The following is a 23,952-nucleotide window of genomic DNA, read 5'->3' as shown; positions in this document are numbered from 1 at the left end:
CTGGTTGGGGCTCCAGGCACGCTCCCCATCCTGCAAGCAACAGTCTTGGGTCCCTCCAATGCAGTGGACCAAGACAAAAGGCCGCCTGATTATTTAATAGTATACCAAGTGCCTGAGCTTAAAGTCAGAAGACCAGGTTCAAATCCTGGTGTTACCACTGACAGCTGAGTGAGAAGAGCATTTAACCTCTTCTGTTTTCCCATCTGCAAAATTGGAGGTTGGACCAGAATGATCTAGAAGACAAGATTCTAGAGTAGGGTTGCCAGATTCAGCAAATGAAAATACAGGATGCCCAGTTAAATTTGAATTTCTGATAAACAACCCATGTCCACTGAGGACACTGTCCCCCACTCTCTACTCTGTGGTCCCGGCCGAGTGAGCACAGGACAGCTCAGAGGGGAGAGGTTTTCCCAGGCAGACAGGGGCAGGTTGGGGTCCAGCTTCCCCCGTCCCCTGCCCCGCCCCGCCCTGCCCCCGCTAGCAGCCATCCACTTTGGGAGCACTCACCTCCTTGAGGCTCTTTCCTCATGTGTGGAGTGAGGATGGGGCGGTGAGAACCAGTAGTAGCCACTGTGGACTGTGGGGATTTAACAGGGGGCCCATCTCAGTATTGAAGTCACCTGGGGCAAGTCACTTCACTTAAAGAGACAAGGCAACATAAGGCTCAGGCCAGTGCTGGCCACACTTCAGTGCTCAATTCACGGCAGGAGGGGTGGGAGAAAGGTTGGAGTTGGCAAAGCTTTCACAAGACCCTTGAATCCTATTTTCTTTTTCTTTTTTTTGGCCGTGCTGCTCGGCTTACGGGATCTTAGTTCCCCAACCAGGGATCCAACCCGGGCCCTCGGCAGTGAAAGCGCGGAGTCCTAACCACTGGACCACCAGGGAATTCCCAAATCCTGTCTATTTTGAGTGGGGGTAGCGCTTGGGGCCCCCCCAGCAGAGACGGGGTGGGGTGGGGTGACACACCAGGACCTGACCCACGAGGAGTGCCCGCCCGAAGCTGTCCAAACCCAGAGGTCTGGCACACAACTGGTCACACGACTAACCCACAAACAAATAACTTTAATTTTTTTTTTTAAGCAGGAGCTGGGCCTTGAGGGCCCCTGCGCCAGCCTTGCGCCACATTTATGATATAACCCATCACAGCTGGATTTAAAAAATACACAACAAATATATAATATACATTATAAAACCTAGGTTGGGTTTGGAGGTGGCCTGAGCGATATGCAAACTGTGAGGACCTTCAGGAAGCTCAGGGGCGGCCGGGCGCGGGGAGGAAGGGGCACAGTACTTCATACGAAACTCATAAATACCCACAGGCAGCGGGAGGACGGGGCTGGGGGCAGAGGAGCCTGGGTGTTGACAAGGGGCTGCCCGGGAAGGGTCAACCTTCAGTCCCAGGACTGGGTGTGGGGAGCTGCTCCAGGCCAGAGAGACTGACGTGGGGAAGACAGAAGGGACAGGTGCCCCCCAAGGGTTCACCACCAGACGCAAGTCTTAGGCAAGAGAAAATGCCAAACTCTTCCGCTACCCCTTGTCCCTGGGCCAGTGGCCTGCCCAGGGGCTGGGACTCCGTCCTTCCACCTGACCCTCCAGCCTGCTTCGGGCCCGGGCCTGCCCCTGGAAGCCTTCGCCCATCGGGAGGCTGCTGGATGGCTCGGGACCGGACCCGGGTCAGGCAGCTCTGAGGGCCGCACAGGAGCCCCCCGTGCTCTGGAAGGAGGTGGTCTGTTCGGGCCCCCAATCCAGCCAGCTGGCCTCTCAGTGCAGACCTGCCCCCACTCCAGGGAGGTAGCATAAACCTGGGCTCTAGGAGACAGGCAGCGCCGGGCGAGGACTCCAACTCCGCCCACCCCTCCCACAGGTCCCTCCACTGAGATACCGAGTCCCACGCTTGCCCTGCAGGGTCTGAGGATGGCACAAGGCACTTGGGGGCCTGCACGAGGCCTGACACACAGCAGGCGCACAGAAAGTGTGGGCTCCTCTCTCTTCTTCTCAACTTGACCCCAACTCGACACTCCCCTTCTGGGGCCTCCGCACTCCGGTTCCCTTGGTCTCCATTCTGCCCTCACCCGCCCGTGACAGTCCCGAGGGGCCAGCGGCCACGCGTGCCTGAGCTCGAAGGTGTCCTCCCAGTCTTTCGAGGCTGGGCAGAGCTGGGTACGGTGGTCCGCGTCACCGCCGCTGAGCCCTCCTCTCTTCTCCCTCAGTTAAAGCGCAGAACAGTGGCAGGGAGTGTGTGTGCAGGGTAGATGGGGAGGCCTCCTGGGTCCTGGGCCTGAGGCCTGGCGGGTGGATGAGTCCTCAGTCCTGGACCCCTAGGGGTGCCAGGCAGGTGTGTGGAGAAGACGCTCGTCCTGGATTGTGGTGGTGGGGGCGGAGGGCACCCTAGTCTTTGACAAGTTTGTAGACGTGGTGCTGGGCCCCGTGCTCGCTGGTGGAGACTTCAAAGACGAAAGCAATGACGAGCAAGGTCTCCTGGGAGTCCCGGCTCGTGACCACCTGGGGGCCGGGTAGGAAGATGCGGGAGGTCAGGCGGCACAGGGCCATGGGGCGTGCGGGCTGAGCAGAGCCTTCTCCTTTCTGGGGCTCGGTCTCCTCCTCTGAGGAATGGGTCTGGCCACCCCTGCTTCGAGGCCCCTGTGCCTGGGGTGCTCCCATGACCCCCATGCCGCCCTCTCCCCCCCGCCACCTCCACACCTGCAGGATGGTGAAGTTCTCCAGGACGCTGTTCATCATATACTTTTCGGGCAGGTGCTTGAGCTTGTGGATGAAGTTGATCATGTACTCGCACATGGGTGAGCGGTGGATGCGGTACACGAAGCGCCCATTCTCCAGCCTGGCGTACTCGGTCTGCGGAAGCTGGGGTCAGGCGTCGCTCGGCTGGCCCGCCCCCCGCCCCCGCCCCGCCCCCCGGGCCCCCACTCACCTCCACCTTCTCCACCACCTGCTTGCCAAAGGAGCACACCTTGGTGGAGACGCTGATAGTCATGCTGTCGGCCGAGCTGTACTGGGAGCTGACCCCATAGAAAGCGCCCGGGCCCTCCTGGATGGTGCTGTTGAGGTCGGCCTGGAGGAGGGGGCGGGGCGGCCTAAGGTGCTGCGCGAGGCCCAGGGAGGCGTCCCGCCCTGGGGCTGGGGGCATAGCCCGCACAGTGCCCACAGGCCCGGGGAGAGGGGGTCGGTAGGGTAGGCCTGGGTGCACCGCACATGTGGGGGGACCCTTGGGAGCATAGAGGGACCAGGGCAGCTCACCCAGAACTTGACGAGGAAGAAGGCGTTAGGGGGCCCCTTCTCATAGAGCTCCTTCAGGCCACCCTTCTTCTCGGGAAACTTGTCGTAGATCTGACGCACATCCACCGCCTCCAGGGGCGGGTCTGAGAAGGCGGGGTTCGTCTGGCCGATGTGCACAAACAGGTGTTTGCTGTACTGTGGGGAGGGCCCAGTACAGGGTCAGGAGAGCTCGAGAGTGTGCAGGCCCAGGGGGAGCGGGGGGCTGCAAGGGAACAGACCTGGCCTATGGCCTCCCAACCCCGTGACCCTGGACCGCACAGCCCCTGCCCCACCCCCTACGTTACCGTGTCAGGGTCGCGCTGCACCTCCATGAAGGCGGAATATTCAAGGAGCCGCAGCCGGGAGGAGGCGATGGTGCGGTCCTGCCACACGGGCACAGAGGCAGCAGCTGAGGGGAGCGGGGCCAGGGGCTCATAACCTGGGAGGAGGAGACGGACCCTCGTCTGCACGGGCGGGTGTGCGGCTACACACAGAGCCGCCCCCCACCCCCGCACAGAGCCTGTGTGCGAGCTGGAGAATGGTGCCCCTTTTGGACGGGAACACGGCCTGGATTTTGACTCCCCTGCCAGGTGTCCTTGTGCAGTGCACAGCCTGCAGCACCGTGTACGGTGGCCCTAATAGTGTACATCAGTGGATTTTCCCTCATGTCACTATTACTGTGTGTCCAAACAGAAAATATAGACAAGTGAAAAACGTAAAAATAAAAATTACCCAGAATCTTAACGCCTAGCGAAAGTAAAATTCTGAAGATTTTGGTGTACTTCCCTTGAAGGAATTATATATACATACACATATCAATTTAACACCTTTAGTGGTGTGTACTTGTAGCAGAGTTCTGGAAGCAACATTGTGAAAGGTAAGGGGGCTATTCCTGGCCTGTCCCAATCCCCTACAGATGCCAGCCACTCCTCCCTCCCAGCCCGCGCGCGCACACACGCACTCACACACACACGCGCACACGCACATGTGCACACACACGAGTCTGGCCCCAGCTCTTCTGAGCGGAGGTGCAGCTGCTGAGGGAGGGAGAGGTGGTGGCTACCTTGTGCAGGGAACTTACTGCTGAGCGTCGGTGGCAGGGGTGGCTGGACAGGGTAGGCTGGCTGTGCAAAGGGCTTGATGCTGCAGACAGGAGCATGGGCTGGTTAGAGGGTCACCCCCTTCCCCACCTTCCGCCTGGCCCAGTCACGTGGGTCTCATCTGGGACCCCACATAGGAAGCCACCAAGCCTTCCTGTGGAGGCCCAGAAATGCATGCTGACCAGCTAACTCACAAGCTTTTTGTTTTCTTCACGTTTTAACTTTATGAAGTCTGGCTGCATCTCACAACTGATGTGCACATTTAATGCAGCATTTCAAACCCACCCTGCAGAGCTGTTCATTAAACTGAGGGCGTGCCTTAGGAAGAAAGTCATCTAAGGGTTGAAGGAGCTAAGAATACTTGACTACCTGACTTGTTGAATGAAAGACTGACTCAGAGATTAACTGAGTGAAAAATAATTGTAAGATGGATGACAAGTGGTTGATGAATGAACAAACACATGAATGAACAGACAGATGCATTAGCTCTCTTAACTGGCACTCTCCAACCCTCTATTTTTGAACGAAGACTTTGCTCAGCTGCTGCTGGAACCCAGATGGGAGGGGAAGTCCAGCGTGGCTGCCAGGGGAAAGAAGAGGGTGTGGGAAGGAAGTGCCACCATACTCACTCCTGAGAGGGTCCAGGCTGCTGTCCCAGGAGAGGGGGGCTGCTCCAGAACTGCAGAGATGGGAAGAAGCCCAGGGCCTCTCAGTATCCAGGACCCCCACCCCGGCCCACCCTAAAGGCACTCCCTCACCCCAGTCCCACTTCCCAGGGCCCCTGTACCCGAGAGGAAGTGGAGAAGACGGCCTGGGGCAGAGGGGAGGGTGGGCTGAACTTGTTCTGTAGGACGCTGGCTGAGACAATCTGGGCAGAGGACATGGACGCCATGCTCTGGAGGGCTTTGTCCTTGGAGACCTGGTCCTGAGGAGGGGAGGAGCCTTGTGAGCCCCAGGCCAGGCCAGAGACAAGACAGGGGCTTGCCTCAGGGGCCTCCCCCCAGGCCGTCTCCTGTGTACATCACCCCTCTGATCACAATCCACAATAAGAAATTGTTTTACTCCATAACCCAGTATAAGCCAAAACAGTTCTCCTTATTTTGCTTATTTTGTGTGTCACGCACTCTCATATTTTCTATTGCATCAGTGGTTCTCAAAGTATGGTCCACGGACCAGCAGCACCAGCATCACCTGGAAGCTTGTTAGAAATCAAATTCTCAGGCCCTAGCCCAGACCTACTGAATCTGAAACTCTGAGGGTGAGGCCGAGACATCTGGCTTCGTAAGCCCTCCAGGTGATTCTCATGCATGTGAAAGTTTGAGAACCACTATAATCCATTTCTTAAAAGATTTATTATTTATTTATTTTTGGCCGCGTCAGGTCTTTAGTTGCGGCACACAGGCTTCTCTCTAGTTGTGGCGCGCGGGTTTTCTCTTCTTTAGTTGTGGTGCAGGGGCTCCAGAGCGCGCGGGCTCTGTAATTTGTGGCACGCGGGCTCTCTAGTTGAGGCGTGCGAGCTCAGTAGTTGTGGCGCGTGGGCTTATTTGCCCCGTGGCATGTGGGATCTTAGTTCCCTGACCATGGATCGAACCCATGTCCCCTGCATTGTAAGGCAGATTCTTTACCACTGGACCATGAGGGAAGTCCCTATAATGCATTTTTTTAAAAATTCTGTTTGCAAGCCTATTACATTGATTTCACAATCCATAATTTGAAAATCCTATATTAGGTGCTCTCCCCTCCATTGCCCCCCACCCCCTGGGGAGGGGCAGTGCTACTTACCAGGTTCATGGCCTGTGGAAGAGAAGGAGAATGGATTAGAAGAGACACAGAGGAGGGCCAGATGGGGTGGGGGGACATGTCATTTCACCATCCTCCTCTCAATGCCCACCTGGCTCTCAGTTCCTGAGGAGTGCAGGGAAGCTCAGAGGTAGCTGTGGGCCCTCCCCCAGCCCCACTGCCACCTAGAGGGAGTGCGTGCCCTGGAAAGGGTAGGATGAGGGCGGAGGGGCTGGAGATCTAGATGGTGGACCAAGCTGGGGCCCCTTGGGTCTGTCCACGTGTACTGTGCTATAGGTGTGGGGACTGGGGCGGGAGGCCCAGTCTGCTGGGCAGTTGTGGGCAGGGAGAAGAAGATGCAGCCTACAGGGGCCTTGACCTGGGCCGGGGCCATGAACCCAAGGCTCTGAGATCCTCAGCCACAGAGCAGCCAGGATTGAGCGTCCAAGACAAGGAATGGCCATGCCCGCCAGTCCCCACCAGTGTCTCCTCCCTGCCCACCTGGAGTCCCCATGCAATTAGCAAGCAGCAGTTAGGAGGAAGGAGAAAAGGAAAATGGAGAAGAAGAGAGGTGGGCCTTAGTGGCCCCCAGGTGGTCTTCCTCTCCCTCGCTGTAGGGCTGACTGTCCCCTTGGGTTCCTGCTTACTCTCCAGGGGCTCTGGCCCTGTGTAGCCTGAAGTGGCAAATGGGCTTCTTCTGCTGCTTGTCTTTCTGAGACCCCCCTGCTGCCCCCCATAGCTCCTCAGGGAGCTCCTCCCTGTCCCAGGCTGGGGTCAGAGAGCAGCATCAGGCCTGGGCAGGGCCAGGCCAAGTGGCAGGGGACCCCATACCTTCAGCTTGGACTGAATCTCCCGAGATTTCCGCCTGGCTAGAACCTGCAAGTGGCTAGAGACCTGTAGAGAGAGAGAGAGAGAGAGAGAAAGAGAAAAAGAACGGAAAGAACAGGAGAGGCAAGAACAGAGTTTCAGCCAGAAAAGAGGCACAGTGGGGCCAGAGAGCCAGCCAAGGCAGAGGCCTGAGCTGTGCAGAGAAAGTGGTAGAGGCGCCGTGAGTGAGAGGCCGAGGAAGGGCTGGAGGCCCCAGTCAGGCGCCCAACGTACCTTGATGCCAACCTGGTACTCCCGCACCTTCTTCCGAGCTAGAACCTGTATATGGCTGGACACCTAGGGGCCGCCCCGCGCCCAGCCAGAGAGGAAAACACAGACAGTGAGGAGGCATAGCACAGGGTAGCCACGGGCAAGGAGCATCCCAGCCCTCATCTCTGGGACCAAATGTAAGAGGGGCAACCGTGGGGCCCCTGTGGGCAGACACACCTTGGCCCTGCCAGTTCTGCTCTCTTTTGGCCCTGTCTTGATCAAGAGCCTACCGTGGCTTTCAGGACCACCATGTACAGTTGTACAGATTGTTCACTGCATAAGAGCACCTGGCCCAGTGAGGGCTAAAATCCAGCCCAAGCTCTGCTGGCCAAGCTATGTGCCCTGGTGCACGGCTGCATCTAAAGTGGAGGAAGAGAGACCCAGGAATCCAAGATGGCATCAGTCATACCACTGAAGGAAGAGAAGCTCCTGGATGTCAAAATAGGGGAGCTGCCAAGCTGGATACTGATGCAGGATCTCACCCCTAAAGGCATTGCTGGAGCATTTCAAAGAGGTTACTACCAGTATTACAGTATGTCAGTGTAAAGAAAGGGAGCTTCGCTGGGCTTTCTATGGTGCTGGCAGCTTACATGCTTTTCAACTACCGCTGTTCTTACAAGGAGTTCAAACACAAGCGGCCACGCAAGTACCACTGAAGAGGTCCCGGTGTGAAGGGCACACTCTGCATTCAGTGTGAAGGGCACACTCTGCATTCCTGACCTTTGCCCAGCAGCCCTGAATCCTTTCATATCCTAATTGAGAATTAACATCCAATAAAAGATGACTGGTAAAAAACAGAGGAAGAGCATCTTTGTATTCTTCCAAAAAGGGGTGACTTTTTCTCACTGGTATCCTCAGAGGAGACACTTTTTTTTCTAATTGGCATCACAGAGGCTAGCCACGGCCATAATGCTCCTGCTGGCCACCAGATTATACATCAAGCCCAAAATCCTTTACAAAAGGTCTCCCCTGTACCACTGCCTAAGTCCTCCCGAGAAACCCACCAGCTTGCTGGCCTATGAAACCTGGCCTGGTCTGACTCCTGCTTTGTTCACGCAGCTTCCTCCCCCAGTACACATTCCTTCTCCTCGGACTAATACATGGCAGTGTACACTATCTCTATGTACACAGTATGTGCTTTTAACTGCATTTCTTCTCCAGCTCCTCCTCCCTGAAGCCTCCCTCTCCTGGCAAACCCGAGCTAGTCACGGTCTGGATGTGTGCGCCCTGGGCTTGCACAACAGACCTTGGCTTTGTCAAGGATCTGGCCCACAGCCTCAGAGAACCTAAGTGTCACTGTTTTCCCCATGAAACAAGCACGAGGGAACAGGTGGATCCTCTAAGCTGCTTCACACTTTCATTATCAGCAATTGCTGTTGGCTTTCTTTGCAAGTTGTTTTTATCTCCATAAAGAAACAGTTTCTTTTCTTTTTAATCATGGACTAAAAGTTACTATGTACACGATGCTAGGCAGCCCCCTGCTACTTGGTTAGAACCTAGGCGGGTGCTTCTCATGCCATCTCATGGTGCCTAGGATTCAGACCTATGTCTGGCAAGATTCCCGATCACTTCACGTCATGACAATAACTGACGTTTACCGAGCACAGCTACTATTGTTCCCAGCACTTTACATGTACCAACTCCTCTGACCTTTACAGCAATGCTAAGAAGTCGGTACTAATATTATTCCCAGTTTACAGATGATGAAACCAAAGCACAGAGAGGTTAAGCAACTTATCCAAGGTCACACAGATGAACCCAGGTGGCCTGACTCCACAGCCCACTTGGCCACCACCAATATACCCTTAGCCCAGAAGACTGTCTCCAAATGGTCAACTCTGTGACAGCTGAAAGTCACATGGGACTTAATCTTAATGTAATATTTAGCTGTGTTTTCAATAGGGAGGCATTGTACTTGCTACTAACTGCTGTACGTAGCTGTAAAAAAAAAATGAAAACTGCATTTTTTTTCAACAGAGAGTAAAATGAAAACAACCAAAAAACCTTGCATGTCAGCGGGTTGCTCTCTGCGACACATAAAGACATGCCTTGTTCTCACAACCATAGGAAGGAACCCCCTTTAAGGAGATATTAGACATCAGAGTTCTACTACAGAATAAAGTTAGAGGAGTGCCACCCTTGCAAAATGACAAAGGCCAGAGGTTTTTAAAATCCTGAGCTTGCCGACAGCTCGTTTGTAAAATGTTAACGTACAGCCAAGCCTTCTCGGGATACCTGGCCAGGAGCAGGTATGATGCTAGACCCAGAATTAAGAGGCTCTGCTACCCTCCCTGGGCCTCGCTTAAAGATCCCTGGGCCCCTTCCAGCTCTGACAAACAGATTCCTACGAACATGTCTTTTGGGTGAAGCAGGACACGCTGGGACAGTGCCCTCCTCCTGTGCCTGGGATGGCTTTCTGTTTATAACTACAGTAATAATAATAGCAACAGCAGCGGCACATTCTTATACAAATACACTCTGTTCTACATATCGGCTATTGAATGGTTGAGGAACAGAGGCTGGAGATGAGGCATCCCCTCCCCGCAGGTATAGGAGCAAGGTATTTGAACCCGGGGGCTGATCAGGCAGTATTCCTCCTGTGGCCCCAGGCTCCAGGGAACTGGGCCCTTGTCTGTCCAGTTCCTCGCCGGATCCCTAGTGCCGAGAACATAGTAGTAGCTCAATGATTTGCTAAGTGAATAAATGCTGTACAACATGAGCTGGCCCAGGGAGAGTGGTTAATAAAGGCCTGAACAATGAGGGAGCGTTTCTACTTCCGCACTGGGTGGGTGGACCCAGAACCTTCCTTTGAGACAGTGAGGATCTCGGGGGTGGGTGTAAGGCCCAAACCCCATCCAGAGAGGGAGGTTTGGGGGGCTGAGGGCCAGAGCTGGCCTCGGTTCTCCAGGTCCCTGCCTAGAGCCTGCCTCTCTCCCGCCACCCAGTCGTCTCCCAAATCACCAGTTTCTTCCGTCCCTACCACCACTACTCTCACCATTGCCGCTGCCCAGGCCACCGCTGCTGACCTAGGTCCCTGCCTTGGCCTGGTCCTCTCTATCCACTGCCTCGGGTGTTCCAGAGACAAGATGCCTTGACAGCTGCCACGTGCCACTCCCTGATCTATTCCCTTCCATGGCCCCCAGCTGCCCCCAGGGAAACCTGTCCCTCCGGCCTCCAGCTCAATCTCTCACAGCCCTCAGCTTCTCCCACCCCTCCCTCCACACACCACACTGCTAACGGAAGGCTCTTTCCTGCCCAGTGGGTTGAATCCTGGATCCACCACCTACCCGCGGAGTGACCTTAGGAAGTTACTTAACTTCCCTGTGCCTCGGTTTTCTCACCTGTAAAATGGAGATAATTACTGTACCTACTTCATAAGGTTGCTATGAGGACTAAATAAATTAATACAAAGTCAGCTCTGAATGGACTTACAATTACTATTTGTATAGTCAACTTCCTCAGCCTGGAAGAATCCTCTTCCTTTTTCCTGCCTGGCTAAATCCTCTTCCTTCTTAAAAATACATCTTGAGTGTCATCTCCTCCAGGAAGCCTTCCTAGCCCTCCCTCCTCCCTTCCCCTCCCTGGTCTGGGTTCAATGCTTGTCTGACAGTACATGCTCTGATCTCAGCCATGCTGCCCTGCTCTGCCCTCACCTGTCCAACTGTCTGTCTCCCTGACTGGTCAGTGAGCCACTCAGGGCAGTGACATGCAGCTGCCACAGTTGCCCACTGGGGCGCATCTGTGGTCGCTGGATGAAAGGTCTGGGAGGGGGGTCAGAAAGGACAGTGGGGACTTCCCTGGCGGTGCAGTGGTTAAGACTCCTCACTCCCAATGCAGGTGGCATGGGTTCGATCCCCGGTCAGGGAACTAGGGAAGTGCGCTGGGCGAGGGGGTGGCTCTGAGGAGGTGGGCAGGGCAATGGGATAGCTCGGCCTGGAAGGGGCTGACAGAGGCAGGGGAGAGAGTGTGTGTGGGCAGAGGGGCCGCAGCGTAAATCATCTTTTACCTGTTTTCTTGTCCGAGTCTTTCCCGTCCTCAATTTAATATACCGTGCGATCAACTCATTTCGGCCTAGATTGGGGTGACAGGAAAAAATGGGGAGTGGTCAAAGGGGACCCCTGGTGGCTGGAGACCCCCCCCACCAGCTGGAAATACACCAGGCCCCTCCCGCACACGCTGCTCTTGTTTTCTCTCCCCACTCTCTTCGCTCCACCCCACCTAAGGGGCACAAGCGGGGTGGGTGAAGGATGGTGGGGAAGACCCAGAGCTCCCCCCACTGCCTCCAGGATCTGGGGGGCTGCTGTTGGGGGAGGGGCAGCAGAGCAGGAGGTGGAACAATGTCAGGCGGCCTGACAGGTTTCCCTGCGAGACAGACAGGGGCAGGTGTGGCCGAAGGGCTGCAGGACAGCTGGGCCCCTCATCCCAGCCCCCGGCAGTGCTTCCTTCCTCTCCGTGCTGTCACCAGCTCCAAACCTCCGAGGGTAAGGGCTCGCACGCGCGCGCGCGTGTGTGTGTGTGTGTGTGTGTGTGACAGAGAGAGAGAGAGAGAGAGAGAGAGAGAGAGGGAGATGTCTGGGCACGCGTCCCTCTGTGCGTCTGTAAGAACTCTGGCCTGGGTTCCTGTCCTAGCTGTCCTTGCCACCGGGAGACCCTGGACAAGTCCCTGCCCTTCTCTGGTGAAACGGGCAGGAAGGACCAGATGGTCTCCAACACATCTCCTACACTGACAGCCTGGGTCAAGATGTGTCACTGAGCATGTCACCGTGTCCTTGAACCTGTCACCCCCATGTCACTGGTTACTAGTGTCTGTCCCTCCCAGTGCAGCCCGTCAGACTTGGGGTGTGGGCTCTGCTCAGCACCAGGGACCCTCTGGGGGCCCAGAGGCTGGCCGGCATCCAGGGGCCATGGCCCTGTAAAGGGGGGTGCTTGGGACGCACGGTGAAGCATGTGTCAGCATCCTCAGCGTGTATACTTCTTACCCCCAAATTCAGGCCCCCTGCCCCCCAACCCCATAGCCTCCCCAGAAGGACCGCATTCTCCAAATTCCTCTTCCATGACAGAACTGGCCCCACTGCTCCTCCCTTCCTGCCTGCCCCTCTCCACCCCACTCCCTCCGCCCTGTCTAAAAATACCCTGTGGGGCTGCCCCAGCCATCTGGGAGGGAGCAGTGGGGGCAGGCGGCTCCCGCCCTATGGAAGGCGCCCTGGAACATCTGCCTGCCCCGTGAGTGGGGCTCTGGGGCTGGGGGTGGGCGTGGCACGGCGGTGGGGCAGGGGACACGGGGCAGCCCAGCTGTCTCCCTCCTGCACCCGCCACGGTGCTGGACACTGGGAGGGGGCAGGCTGAGGGCCTGCCTCACCCAGCCATAGGCTGTCGGGGCGGGTTGGAGGGAGCTGGCAAGGAGTCAGGCCCCAAAGGGTTGAGTTATCCCCAAAATGCAGCCCTGGGAGAGCCCTCTCAGGGATGGACCAGGGTGGATGCTCCCTTCTGGAGGTGGGAGGTGGGCAAGGTGGCAAAGAGAGGGGCCAGGAGAGCAGCAGACTTGGGAGGGGGTGTGAGGAGTGAGGGAGTCCCCTTGTCTCTCCAGTGCCCTTCCCCACGCAAGCCCTGTCACAGTGTGGGCCTCCCACCACTCTGCAGGCCCCTCTCCACGACCCCCGTTCTCTGGAGGGAACTCGCCAGTGGGAAACACTGCTCTCTGCTGGGATCCCACCCCAGGTCTCACCCCTCAGGCTCCCCCACGTCCTCCCAGGAGAGGGACCCTCTCCTGGGCCCAGCCTGGAACACACCGGATTGACCCAGTTTCCCGGGCCCACTGAGTCACCCCGAAACCTCCAGGCTGGCCGGGGCGAGGAGAGGAGGGGCAGTCGGGGGTGGGGTCGGGGGCGGGGGTGGTGTCGCGTGTGGGCTGCGCTCTGGTGGAGGGGGCAAGCCTGGCCTGTTTATGAGGAGGATCCAGACACACAGGCTTGCACGCCCAGACCCGCCCGCCCTCAGGGCTGGCGGCCTCCAGGACTTCGCCAAACCGGTTGGGTGAGGGGGCAGAGAGCAGGGGGAGGGGTGAGGAGGGCTGGACCGCCTCCCCAAGTCCAGTCCAGGGTCCCTGTGCCTCCCCACACGCACCGTACATCTTGCCCTCATCCGACAGGATGATCTTGCGACGGCCGCAGGGTGGGTAGATGGCCAGGGCCTCCTGGAAGCTCTGCTCGATGTCCGGGCTCCACACACCCTCCGCATCGTTGTCCAGCCCCTTGTCCAGGCCCTCGGGCCCATCCTCCCGGGCCTCCCCGGGGCTGCTGCTGGCATTCCAGCTGTTGGACGCTATTGTGCTGGTTGCTCTGGGCTCTGGGCTCTGGGCCTGAGCCCACTGGGCAGCCTGAGCCTGGGGGGCAGACGCAGAGGGGTTAGGGCAGGGTCCTCCCAGACCACAGAGGGGTTAGGGCAGGGTCCTCCCAGACCACAGCAATCTCCACCCCCGGGGCAGGTACTCCAGGGTGGGGTGGAGGCGACCAGAGGTTATATTTAGTCAGTGCTGTGTGACCTTGGATGAGTTACTTCACCTCTCTGAGCCTCAGTCCTGTAAAACGAAGGAAAGGTCTCCTTTGAGGTTGTGAGGGTTAAAATGAAATGAGATCAGACAAAGTGCCAACCACGATGCCTGGTGCTGATCAATAGCAACAATAACAATGCCTTATACCTACACAGTACTTTTGTGGGGAAAAAGTACTTTCATATTCATTCAATCCTCAAAACTAAGGCAGGGAGGGCAAGGAGTGATGCCCATTATTCAGATGAGGAAAACAGGCTCACAAGGCCATGCAGCTGCCAAAGGCACCATGATGGGCGGAGAGGAGGACCACGAGGGGCAGGGCCCAGTGCTTCTGCGGCTCTCAGAGGGGCTCCTTGGCTCTCGCTCTGCCATCTCTTCCTCCTTGTCATCAGGATCCCCAACCAGGGACCCCACCCCACCCCTCATTCTCCCCCCAGCATCAGTGCAATCCTGCCAAGGACCCGCTGTGGCCTGAGGAGGGTCCCAGACCCAGGAAGGGTACAGTTTTGCCTTCCTCAAAAGATAACTCATGAGAACCCTGCCAAGGAACCTAAACTCAGGGCAGGAACTGCCCCAGGAATCATGAGACGGGAGCGACACTGGCTGGTAAGGGAGCAGCTGAGAAGGTGCCTGGCCGACAGCCTTGCTCAACCCCACCCACTCCTCCATCCCACTTCCTGTTCCTGCACCTCCCGGCCCCACAGCAGCCCATAAACCACCCACACACTGGCCCCTGCCCTGGCCCACATCGTGGATGGGCCAGGGCTCTGTAAACTCTGAGTTCCCTGCACAGGCCAGGCTGGGTTATTAAAGTAGATCACACCCAGACAGTCCCCCAACACACACAGCCCTAAGGCTCACCCCCCGGCCCCCTTCAGCCTCAGAACCACATGTCCAATGTGTATCAGGGTCCTGGGAGCCCCAGAGCCCCAGATGGCTAGACCCCAGGACTTTGCTCAGGGCTGTAGGGAAAGGGGGGAGCAGGGTGGAGAGTGGGAGACCCCATCAGAAGCTGGGGAAGAGACTTCTTTCCCCTCAAGCAAGAATCCAGGTCTTGCCAAATGGGTGGGGATTTTCCCTGTGGGGGCCACCTCTTCGCTTTGGAAGGCTTGAAGGTAGTTGCTAGTGGCATGGGATGGGGAGGGCCTGGGGGCCTGAATGTCAGATGGATATAGAGTTTACATTTAACTTTACTACGAATGACAGCACCTGCATATGGCAGGCACTAGTCTGGGACTTTACACACATTGACTCATTTAATCCTCACAATCACCTATGAGGTAGATACTATTATTACTTATACTTTACAGATGAGGAAACCAAAGAACAGAGAGGTTAAGCAATTTGCCCAAGGACACACAGCTAGTAAGTGCTAAAGCTGGGTTCTGAACACAGGCAATCTAGCTTCAGTCTCTTAACCAAGGTAAGAAGCCCCACCATCTGCAGAGGGAAAGGAGGCCCAGCTGTCAGGGCAACCACCTGAGAATGCCCAGTGGGGTCCAGACCACAGGGTCCCCCTCAGCACAGGTGGCTGGAGCAACTTCAAGGACCCCCAGACCACTGTAACCCTTCCTTGTGAGGCCTCCAAGACCACCACACCAGCGGGCAGCCAGGGAGAGAGGAAGCCATGCTCCTGACGGGTCAGAGGGGCCACACCCCTCTACTCACCCCGGCAAGCTGTATCCTCATCCCCATCCCCTCCTCAACCCCTTGAGGGCAAGTTCTTGTAATAAGAGTCGGGGGGAGGGGTGGGATGCCGGGGGACACAGCGGCGCCTATACTGAGCTAGCTGGGAGGCAAGCCACCGCCCCACCCCCATGCCCCAAGTCTGACAGTGCCACAGGCGGGCGTTAGAGGGGAGGCAGAAGAGGGACTACAATGAGCTAAGACCCCTCCCAACAGAGTCCTCAACCCATTTCCCCCCAGATCTTTTCCTGAGGCCTCCCTCAGAGCAGCAGGGGCCCGGCGCATGGGGGGCCCTGGCAGCCCCATACTTTTCAAAGCAACTTTCTTGCCTCCCCCAAGTCTGTGCCCGCCTCCCCTCATCCAGGGAGTGGCCCCCCCTTCTCGGGGTGATGTCAGCCCCGCCCCGCCCCCCGCAGGAGCACTGTGGCCAAATATGGCGAACACAGCAGTGCTTGGGAGCTGGGACAGACTGGGGGGGCGGGGCGGCGGCCCCTGGCTGGGACTGCTGGCAGCTGGTGAGGGGGAGGGGAGCCCAGGGGGCGGCCACAAGGACAAGTCAAGGAGAGAAGCAGGACCACCGTCCCTTCCGCTGGCTCACAGGCACATGCAAGACTCACTTTCCAGGACCGCCCCTGCGGGGAGAGGCACCCACACAGGGGCCCGCAGGTGACCCCCACCCTGCACAGCCATGCACGGGAGCACGTGTGTGCAGTACGCTGCGTGGGTGCGCGAGCGGACACCCCAATAAGAATATTTGTACCCCCAGACCGAGGCACACCTGTGGGCAATGGCAGGCGGGCAGCTGAGCCCCGCTGGGGGCTGAACTGGGGTCTCTGTCCTACCACATCACTCAGCAGCAGGTCAGTCAGTGCAAGGAGTCTGCACTGGCTGCTCTGGCCTTCCCAGAGTTACTGCTGTGGGATGAGGACAGAGATGAGAGTGGGCCACCCTCCTCTCCTTAGACACCAAACCACTGGGACTCAGGCGGGGGGCAGGGAGGAGGCTATGGGTTCCTCAGCCCGCTGCAGGGCTGGACTGAGGCCAATGCGGGACTCAGGCGTGGTGGAGGGGGCTGCCTGGGGTCAGAGGGCAGGCCCCAGGGGAAGGCAGCCCCAGCCCAGCGTCGGGTCTTATCTGCCCTTTACAGAGAGGGGTTGACAGGGGTGGCAGCCCCCCATCTGCTCGTTGACGCTGGCCCAGGTGTCTAGAACCTCTGCGTTGCTGGGCTGCACCACCAGTAGGGATGGGAGAAGGGGGAGAAAGACCCAAGTGAGGGGCAAAGAGGGTGGAGCTTGGGATAGACAGGAGGGGAAGGGGGACACGGTGTGGGCGAGTCTGGGGGTGGGTGAAGAGAGCAGGAGACAGACAGACAAGAAAACAGACAAAAGAGACAGGACAGTCACAGAGTGAGAGACAAAAACAGAGACCCAGAGAGGGGATCTTGGAGTGAGACCCAGAGGGAGAGACAGAGACAGAGATCCAGAGAGAGACAGACATACAGAACAGGTAGAGTGCTGGAGAGAGTGAGATCCACAGACATTGGGGGGAGTGGGGAGAGAGTGAGGGAGAGAGTGACTATGACCAACAGAGACAGAAAGACAGAGACCAAGATGGAGGAGATGGAGACACACAAATGAAGGGGGTAAATCACTAAACTCAGATACAGTCAGGCAGTGAGGGAGGGGAAAACCAGATGGTGGTGAGAGAGAAAAAGAAAGAGAGAGAGAGAGAGAGGGAGCCACGGACAGAAAGACCCAGAGGCTGGGGCAGACCTAGGGGGAAGGAGTGACCAGGGGAGCCACTGCTGGGGGCTGAGGGCTGGGGTCAACCACAACAGGGCCGCATCCAGGACGTCCCCACTCCCGGCCCATCTGCTCTCCAGCCCTCCTCTCGGAGGACCTCCCATCTCCCTGGTATTGCACAGCCCAAGGACCTCCTGTGTTCTCACTCTAACTTTACCCTCAATCTGACCAGCACACACCCGCTTCCCCTCTCCCAGGGCCTTCTGAGGTCAGAAGGTGCCTCTGGGTGGTGGCCGGGTAGGAGATAGGAGGCTGGGTGAGCAGGCTTCAGGGCCCTGAGGGAGATAAGGGGCACCTTGCTGCCCACTCCCCACCCTGGGGCCAGACCTGCTGGAATAACTGGCTGGACAGCTCCAGGGGTGGAGGCCAGCGCAGGGGCTGCTGCAGAGGCCCTAGGCCCTCACCCCCAGGGCCCCGCAGCCTCCAGACCACCCAGCCCTCTACGGCCTTTCAAGCAGGGGGAGGGACGGGCTTGAAACCTGGGCTCCCCCAGAGCTTCTGCCTGGTGGGGGATACAGAAAAGGCAAGTCCAGGCAGGTGTCTGCACCCCGCACTCCTCCCCCGGCACCAGCCCCGCGGAGAGGTCGGACTGAGCCCGGTGACTGTGCTGGGTCTAGCAGGCAGCAGCTGTCCACTCTTGCAGGACTTCAGCCCTCGAAGTGCTCTCACTTTGAGTGAGAACATCACTCAAAGTGTGGGAAGATTAGTGAAATCAGCAGTTTCATCCTGAATGCCCTGCCCCCAAACCTGGGCTGGGCTGACCAGCCAGGGGGGCGAGGATGGGGCAGGCGTAGATGAGGGCTAAGGGAGCCTCCCCGCCCCCTCTGCTTTTCCCTCCTTCCTCCCCACCCACCCCCACAGCGGGCCAGCTGTTCTCCAGCTGCCAGAGGCTCCCACCCTAGAACTGGCCGTGCTCTGGTTGGGATGGGAGAGCAGGGCAGGCGGGATGGGGATGGTGACTGCCTCCCACACCTGCAGGCCAAGGACCCCTGAGGGACCCTGCCAAGTGACCACACCCTGCCAGGCTGGAGATGGAGTACCCTCCTCCCTGGAGCAGGGTTGAGATTTTTACAGGAGGAAGCAATTTGCAGAGCCCACTAGGAGGGAGGTGAAGGGGGGCTCCCCACCCCTCCCCAGCTTATTAATGTGCTTCCAATTTGGGAATCCAGTCTCTGCACCCACCCACCCCCTCTCCTAGGGCGCGGGCTCCTCGGGGAGCAGATGGGGCAGGGTAGCCCCCCAGGCTTCCCTCTCCAAGGCTCATCCTCACTGTCACCCCTGCTTCCAGCAGTGTAGGAGGGAGGGAGGGAGGGAGGGAAGAGACTCAGAGCCCTCAAACCTCCTGCAGGGAGAAGGGGCCCACTTCCCACACCTCCCTTCACCCCCACTCTGAGACTGTCCTGTCTCCTCATCTCATCCCACTCCAGGAAGGCCAGGGATCCAAGCTGGAGGGGGCGGGGATGCAGCCAAGGGGTGAAACTGGGTTTCACAGTTCTCAGTGAACATGTCAGAGGGCCCCTTGGACTCTGGATCACCCACTGAGCTGCCACTGGTCCCTCAGTCAGTTGCCCCCTCAGGAAGGTCACAATGTCAATGTCGTCTATAAACACACAGGCTTTCCGTGGGCGCCTCCTCTCTATCAAACGCACACACTCCTTTTCACAGCCACTGTCCTGCACATTCACTGTTACCTGCATCTCCCTTATTTCTTTTTCTTAACTTTTTTTATTGTGATAAAATATACGTAATCAAAAATGTACCATTTTAATCGTTTTTAAGTGCACACTTCAGCGGCATTAAGTACATTCTTTCTTTGTTTTTTTTTTTTCCTTGTATTTTTTTTGGCCATGCTGACGGCACGTGGGATCTTAGTTCCCCGACCAGGGATCGAACCCGTGCCCCCTGCACTGGAAGTGCGGAGTCTTAACTGCTGGACCACCAGGGAAGTCCCATTCTTTCTTTGTTTTCAACAGTTTTCTTTCTGTGGTCCTCCACGTAGACACCACATGCATTGGGGTCACAGTCCCCCAAATTCATCATACATGGCAAACCACACCATATATGCCACAGTCCTGAAGGATGTCACCTCCACTGCCCCACAGTCGCAAACCATCTCAGATGTGACCACCCACAGAGTCGGTCTCAGTCACACCCCACAAATAGCACCGTCCCTCCATGTGCGGAGTTTCTTTCTCGTGCTCAGTCTCACCCACACGCCTGATTTCACACTCAGCTGTTGCCACAGCTTCTCAGCACACGCCTGCTGCACTGGATATAGTCCGCCGTGTCACAACGGTTTCCCCCTTACACACACATGTACACCATGTTGTGACAACTTTTCTCATACGTGGTGTCATACATAGTCACACACAGACCATCAGTTTCTACAAACCCAAGGTCATCTCATTTGCTGTTCACACTGCGCCATACATAGGCATGCCACAGCAACATACGTCACACAGAGTGTCATTCATTCTGCTTCTGACACACACGGCATCACACAATCTCAATGTCCCTCACACACCTGGAGCATCGGAATCCCATCCAGACACGAGTGTGAGCTCACACCGCTGGTCAAGCAGACGGTGTCTTTCATAAACGTACCCCATGTGATGGCCCCTCACACACATAGGTCCGCCATACAGCCTCACACACACACACATACACACACACACACACACACACACACGCAGCGTCAGTCACACACTAAGAACATCATTCATAGTTTCCCTCATGTACCTGCAGTGTCAGTCACACACTGAGAATATCATAGCTTCTCTCACACGTGAATGTTACAAAGTCACAATGTTGCATACAGTTGCTCTCACATGCAGTCACACACACAAACGGGTTTTACCCAGTTCCCCCCACCTGCATCCACCCCCCAAGCGTCACCCATACAGAGTGTCCCACTCGGCTTCTCTCTCTCTCACACACATCCAGCGGCACACACAGTGGCACTCTCGTTTCCCTCTATCACTTCCTGTCCTGTCGGGCCTGGCAGGGTGTACAGGAAGCAATCAGCACTCTAGGAAACCTCAGGGGCCGAGGCTTTGGGGATTCGCAGAGCAACAGAATTCTCTGGCTCCTGCCCCCAGTCCCCTGTGGGACCCTGAGCGGACAGGCAGAGCCCTCTCCCCTCCACAGTCCTCCCTGGAGGGGCAGGGCCTCTCCTGCAGACCACCCTAGGCTGGCACACCAGGGGGGAGGGGAGGGCAGGGCGAGGCCACGGGGACCGGGCCGAGTGTGACCTGCTGGCCTCCACCCCAGCTCTGAGCAGAGAAGCTCCTGCCATGGCCCCAGGGTGGCCCCAGAGGGCCATGGAGACCTGGACCCTCAAGGCCACCCCTCGGACCCCACAGCTCCTGCAGCGCCCACGTGGGAAGCAGAGACTACGACCTCCTGGCCACCTCCACAGAAAGCTGCAGCATTGGGAGCCCTCTTGGCTCCCTGGCTCCCTGGGGCCTGGCACCACCAGCTCCCTCCCCCACTGTCCTCCCTGTCAGCCGGCCCCTAGGCTCCTCTCCCTTCCTGAGTGAGGAGGTGGACAGGACTGGGAGCTTTCACTCCCTTCCAACTTCCACCCTGAGCCCCTAGAGGCATCCGGGAGAGGGGTCGGCCATCCAGGCGGCCTCTGAACACCATTTACCCTGCCCAGCCTTGACAGACCCCACTGCCACCTCCCAGGGCAGTTCCCCGGACTCCACCGGCCTCCCTGTCCCCTGATACCTGCTGCCTGTAACCTTTGCAGCCACTCTCACCTGGCTTAGCTGCCCTCAGTCACCCCCTGGTTAGCCCTCGCCTTCTTCTTAGACCACTGGGTCACCTACTCACCTCTCCAGGCCCCACCAGGTTCAGGTTCCATGATGGGAAGAGAGGGAAGGCCGATTGATTAGGAGACAGAGACTCCGAGAGAAGCTCAGAGAAAAGGGACCTGAGAAGTCATGGATTCCAAACAGGGAAACTGAGGCCCACCAGGATGACACAACTGGTTAAAGGCCCAGCTGGGGCCACATCTCTTAATTTCTTGACCTCCTCTGTTTGAGAGGTCTCCTTTTTGTTTTAATATTTACCCAACTGTCAGAATGTACCAAGGTCTGCAAACCTGAGGGTGAGGGTGGGAGCAGGGCCCAGGACACACACACACACACACACACACACACACACACACCTCTGTCCTGCCAATCACCGACCATCCTACTCAGCCATTCCCTTGCCCAAATGCGCTAATTAGCATTAATTATTGTTCCCTCCCTGGGGGGATGGTGGTGGGGGAAGGCCCACAAGGTTGAGACTCCCATTGGATCCCAGCCTCTCTCTGAGGAGGGGGCATCCAGGGCCCCTGAAGTCACTGTCACCATATAGCCTAGTCCTAGAAAATACATCTGTTTATCTCTTAGGGATCCAGAAAGACCACAGAACCACGTCCTGTGGTGGCACCGCTGGGGGGAGGTCTTGGAAAAGGAGCTACAAGAATCTGGAAGGGAGGAATACCTAATTCCCCCAAATCTCTAACTTCTGGCAACTTTAGATTTCCCTCCTTGCCCCAGGCTGCCCCCAGCATTCTGGCCAAGGAGGCGCCCTGGCCCCCAGCACTGGGGTGGAACAGTTGGACACAGAATCAGCTGCAGGAGGCCGGATATACAGAGGCGCCGTGGGCTCGCACCAGCCCCTCTGAACTGTGTCCAGCCCCCATCCCCACCCCCTGCTCTCCTGGGCTACAAGTCCAGGCCTGACCTGGTTCTGCCTCTACCTGGAGCGAGTAAAGACACAGAAGGAGGTGCCCCCTGAGAAGCCCTACCCCAGCGCCTCATTCCCCCTTGTTCAGAAAGAATCTCTCAGCCCTGGATCAGGGCCCCTCTCCTGGAAAGGTGACACAGTGGGGTCTCCATGACACTGCCGTGCGGCCTGGCTAAGCTGGAAACCAGACGCGGACAGGCACTCCCGGCCTTCCTTCCCCAGGCAGGAGTAAAGGGCACGACAGACAATGGTGGGGGTAGTGTTGGGGGGTTAGGGTTAGAGGAGACAAGCGGTCTTCAAACCCTCTGAAGTCTAAACTAGGGCTCTGAGGAAGCGTGGCGAAGAGAAGGCCCCAAATCCAGCCCCCTTTAGAGCCAGGCTCACAGAGCTCAGGGCTGGAACTCCGAAAACTCCACCCCGACGCAGGCGGCAGAACTGGAGGGAACTTAAGCCCCTGCCCCTCAGGGGGCACACGCCCAGGGCGCGCAGCTTTGCTGCCAGACACCCTCCACGACCCGGCGCGGCTGCGGGCACCGCGCGCAGGAGCCGGCCTAGGCGCCGGGAGGCCGGGCCCGAGGCCTGCGTGGAGCTGGGGCCCAGCGGGCTCCGAGAGAGCGCGAGCTGGGAGTCCAAAGGGCGGCGGGGCCCGGGACTGGGAGCTCCCCGGTGGCAGGCCCCCCAGACCGTGCGGGCCCCCAGACCCCGACCTCGACACCCCAAAGGCGGACGTTGGGCCAGGCGATGGCACCGGGGCCAAGCTCCCGGCTCCCCGACCTCCCCCGAACAACTCGTCCGGGTCGCGGGGGGGTGGGGGGGATGGGGGTGGGGTGGGAGAGGTGGGCGGGGCTTCCCGGAGGGCTTCCCCCCCTTTCCTCTAAACTTCCCGGCACCCAGATCCGGGGCTCCGGCTCAGGCTGGACAATAGCTCTGGGAACCAGCCCCCCTCGAGTGCCCCCCCAACCCAGAACCAACCAACCAAACCACCTCTCCCAGCAGGGCCTCCTCCCGGCGTCCGCCCGGCTTACCTGGTCCGATCTCGCGGGGGCGCTCCGGCCGGGCGGCTCCGCCGGGCCCGAGGGAGCGAAGAGGGGGGCCGGGGAAGGGGGGTCGTGGGGAGGGGGCTGACCGGAATGTGCGGAATGAGCCGGGCTGGAGCGGGAGGCGCCGGGCGCGGAGGAGGGAGCGAGCGGGACGGAAAGTTTGTGTTGAGGAGCCGGGACTGGGGGTGGGGGCTGCGGGGAAGGAGGGGGCGGGGCGCGCAGGGGGGCGGGCACCGGCCTGGAGGGGCGGGGCCGCGCGGGGCCGCCCCCGACCGCGCTTGGGCTACCCACCCTGACGCTTCGGGACCCCAGGCGGTCCCCGGCCTCTCCGCTCCCGGCGCCCCGTTCCTCGCCCGCCGGAGCGGCGCTCTCAACCTCCCTTGCCCTACCCTACCTCCCCAGTCCCCCGCCGGAATCTGGGGCTCCGGCCTGGGCGGGGCCGAGGGCGGAGCTCCCACCTCGGGGGCAGGACTCCCGTCGGTGCAGGGGCCCGGGTGCCGCGTCACTAGGAGCCCGGCGGAGCCGGGGCGCACGGTCTTCGGGTCTCCCTACCCCCTACCCGAGTCCCGAGCGGCCGAGGCGGAGCGCCCTCTCCCGACCGAGGGCCCGCCCCCTTACTCCTCGGGCCCCAGACCCGGCCCCGCCCTGGAGGCTGCGCCCGCCCTGCCCGAACCCGGTTTGTCTGGTTCTCCCCGAGAGGCTTGTTTCTCGAATTTCTCCCTTTCCCCCTCTTCCCGGACCTCCGGGGCCCTCCCTCTCGGCCCGGCTCCCCGGGGCCCCCGCGGGGGGCGTCTCGACACCGCGAGCCAGCCGAGTTTCGGTAGGACCCACGATGGGCGCGTGGG

The 23,952-nt window shown here is 58.6% G+C and overlaps 1 protein-coding gene and 1 pseudogene across 4 annotated transcripts; one reads left to right on the top strand and one right to left on the bottom strand.

Moving 5' to 3' along the window:
• Positions 1-1,042: 1,042 nt before the first annotated feature.
• Positions 1,043-23,539, bottom strand: TEAD3 (TEA domain transcription factor 3). 4 transcript variants are annotated; one of them, XM_059938848.1, is made up of 16 exons: positions 23,399-23,472; positions 23,093-23,216; positions 13,850-13,866; positions 13,413-13,671; positions 11,296-11,360; positions 7,254-7,316; positions 6,984-7,046; positions 6,156-6,167; positions 5,161-5,298; positions 5,003-5,052; positions 4,355-4,416; positions 3,579-3,712; positions 3,256-3,429; positions 2,930-3,070; positions 2,701-2,853; positions 1,043-2,502 (listed from the first exon to the last, which is right to left on the bottom strand). In XM_059938848.1, exons 4-16 carry the CDS (start codon positions 13,417-13,419, stop codon positions 2,389-2,391), a joined length of 1,176 nt encoding a protein of 391 aa, XP_059794831.1. In that variant the 5' UTR covers positions 13,420-13,671; positions 13,850-13,866; positions 23,093-23,216; positions 23,399-23,472; the 3' UTR covers positions 1,043-2,388. The 4 variants fall into 4 exon arrangements, with proteins under 4 accessions (XP_059794831.1, XP_059794829.1, XP_059794828.1 ...); XM_059938846.1 differs by lacking the exon at positions 13,850-13,866 and having other exon boundaries at positions 23,399-23,539; XM_059938845.1 differs by lacking the exons at positions 13,850-13,866; positions 23,399-23,472 and having other exon boundaries at positions 23,093-23,310.
• Positions 7,683-7,945, top strand: LOC132374747 (ATP synthase subunit f, mitochondrial-like; annotated as a pseudogene).
• Positions 23,540-23,952: the final 413 nt, after the last annotated feature.

Source organism: Balaenoptera ricei, chromosome 11 (genome assembly GCF_028023285.1).
Source record: "Balaenoptera ricei isolate mBalRic1 chromosome 11, mBalRic1.hap2, whole genome shotgun sequence".
NCBI classification, from domain to species: domain Eukaryota; kingdom Metazoa; phylum Chordata; class Mammalia; order Artiodactyla; family Balaenopteridae; genus Balaenoptera; species Balaenoptera ricei.
The sequence above is the reverse complement of the archived record's forward strand: the minus strand, read 5'-3'. Positions and strand labels throughout refer to the sequence as shown.

Bases quoted from the DNA above. Each gene is read 5' to 3' on its own strand.
- TEAD3 (XM_059938846.1), bottom strand. The intron at 3,430-3,578 runs GTAACGTAGGGG...CCCTCCCCACAG, and splicing joins TGCAGCGCGACCCTGACACG to TACAGCAAACACCTGTTTGT. The intron at 2,503-2,700 runs GTGTGGAGGTGG...CCCGGCCCCCAG, and splicing joins AGAACTTCACCATCCTGCAG to GTGGTCACGAGCCGGGACTC.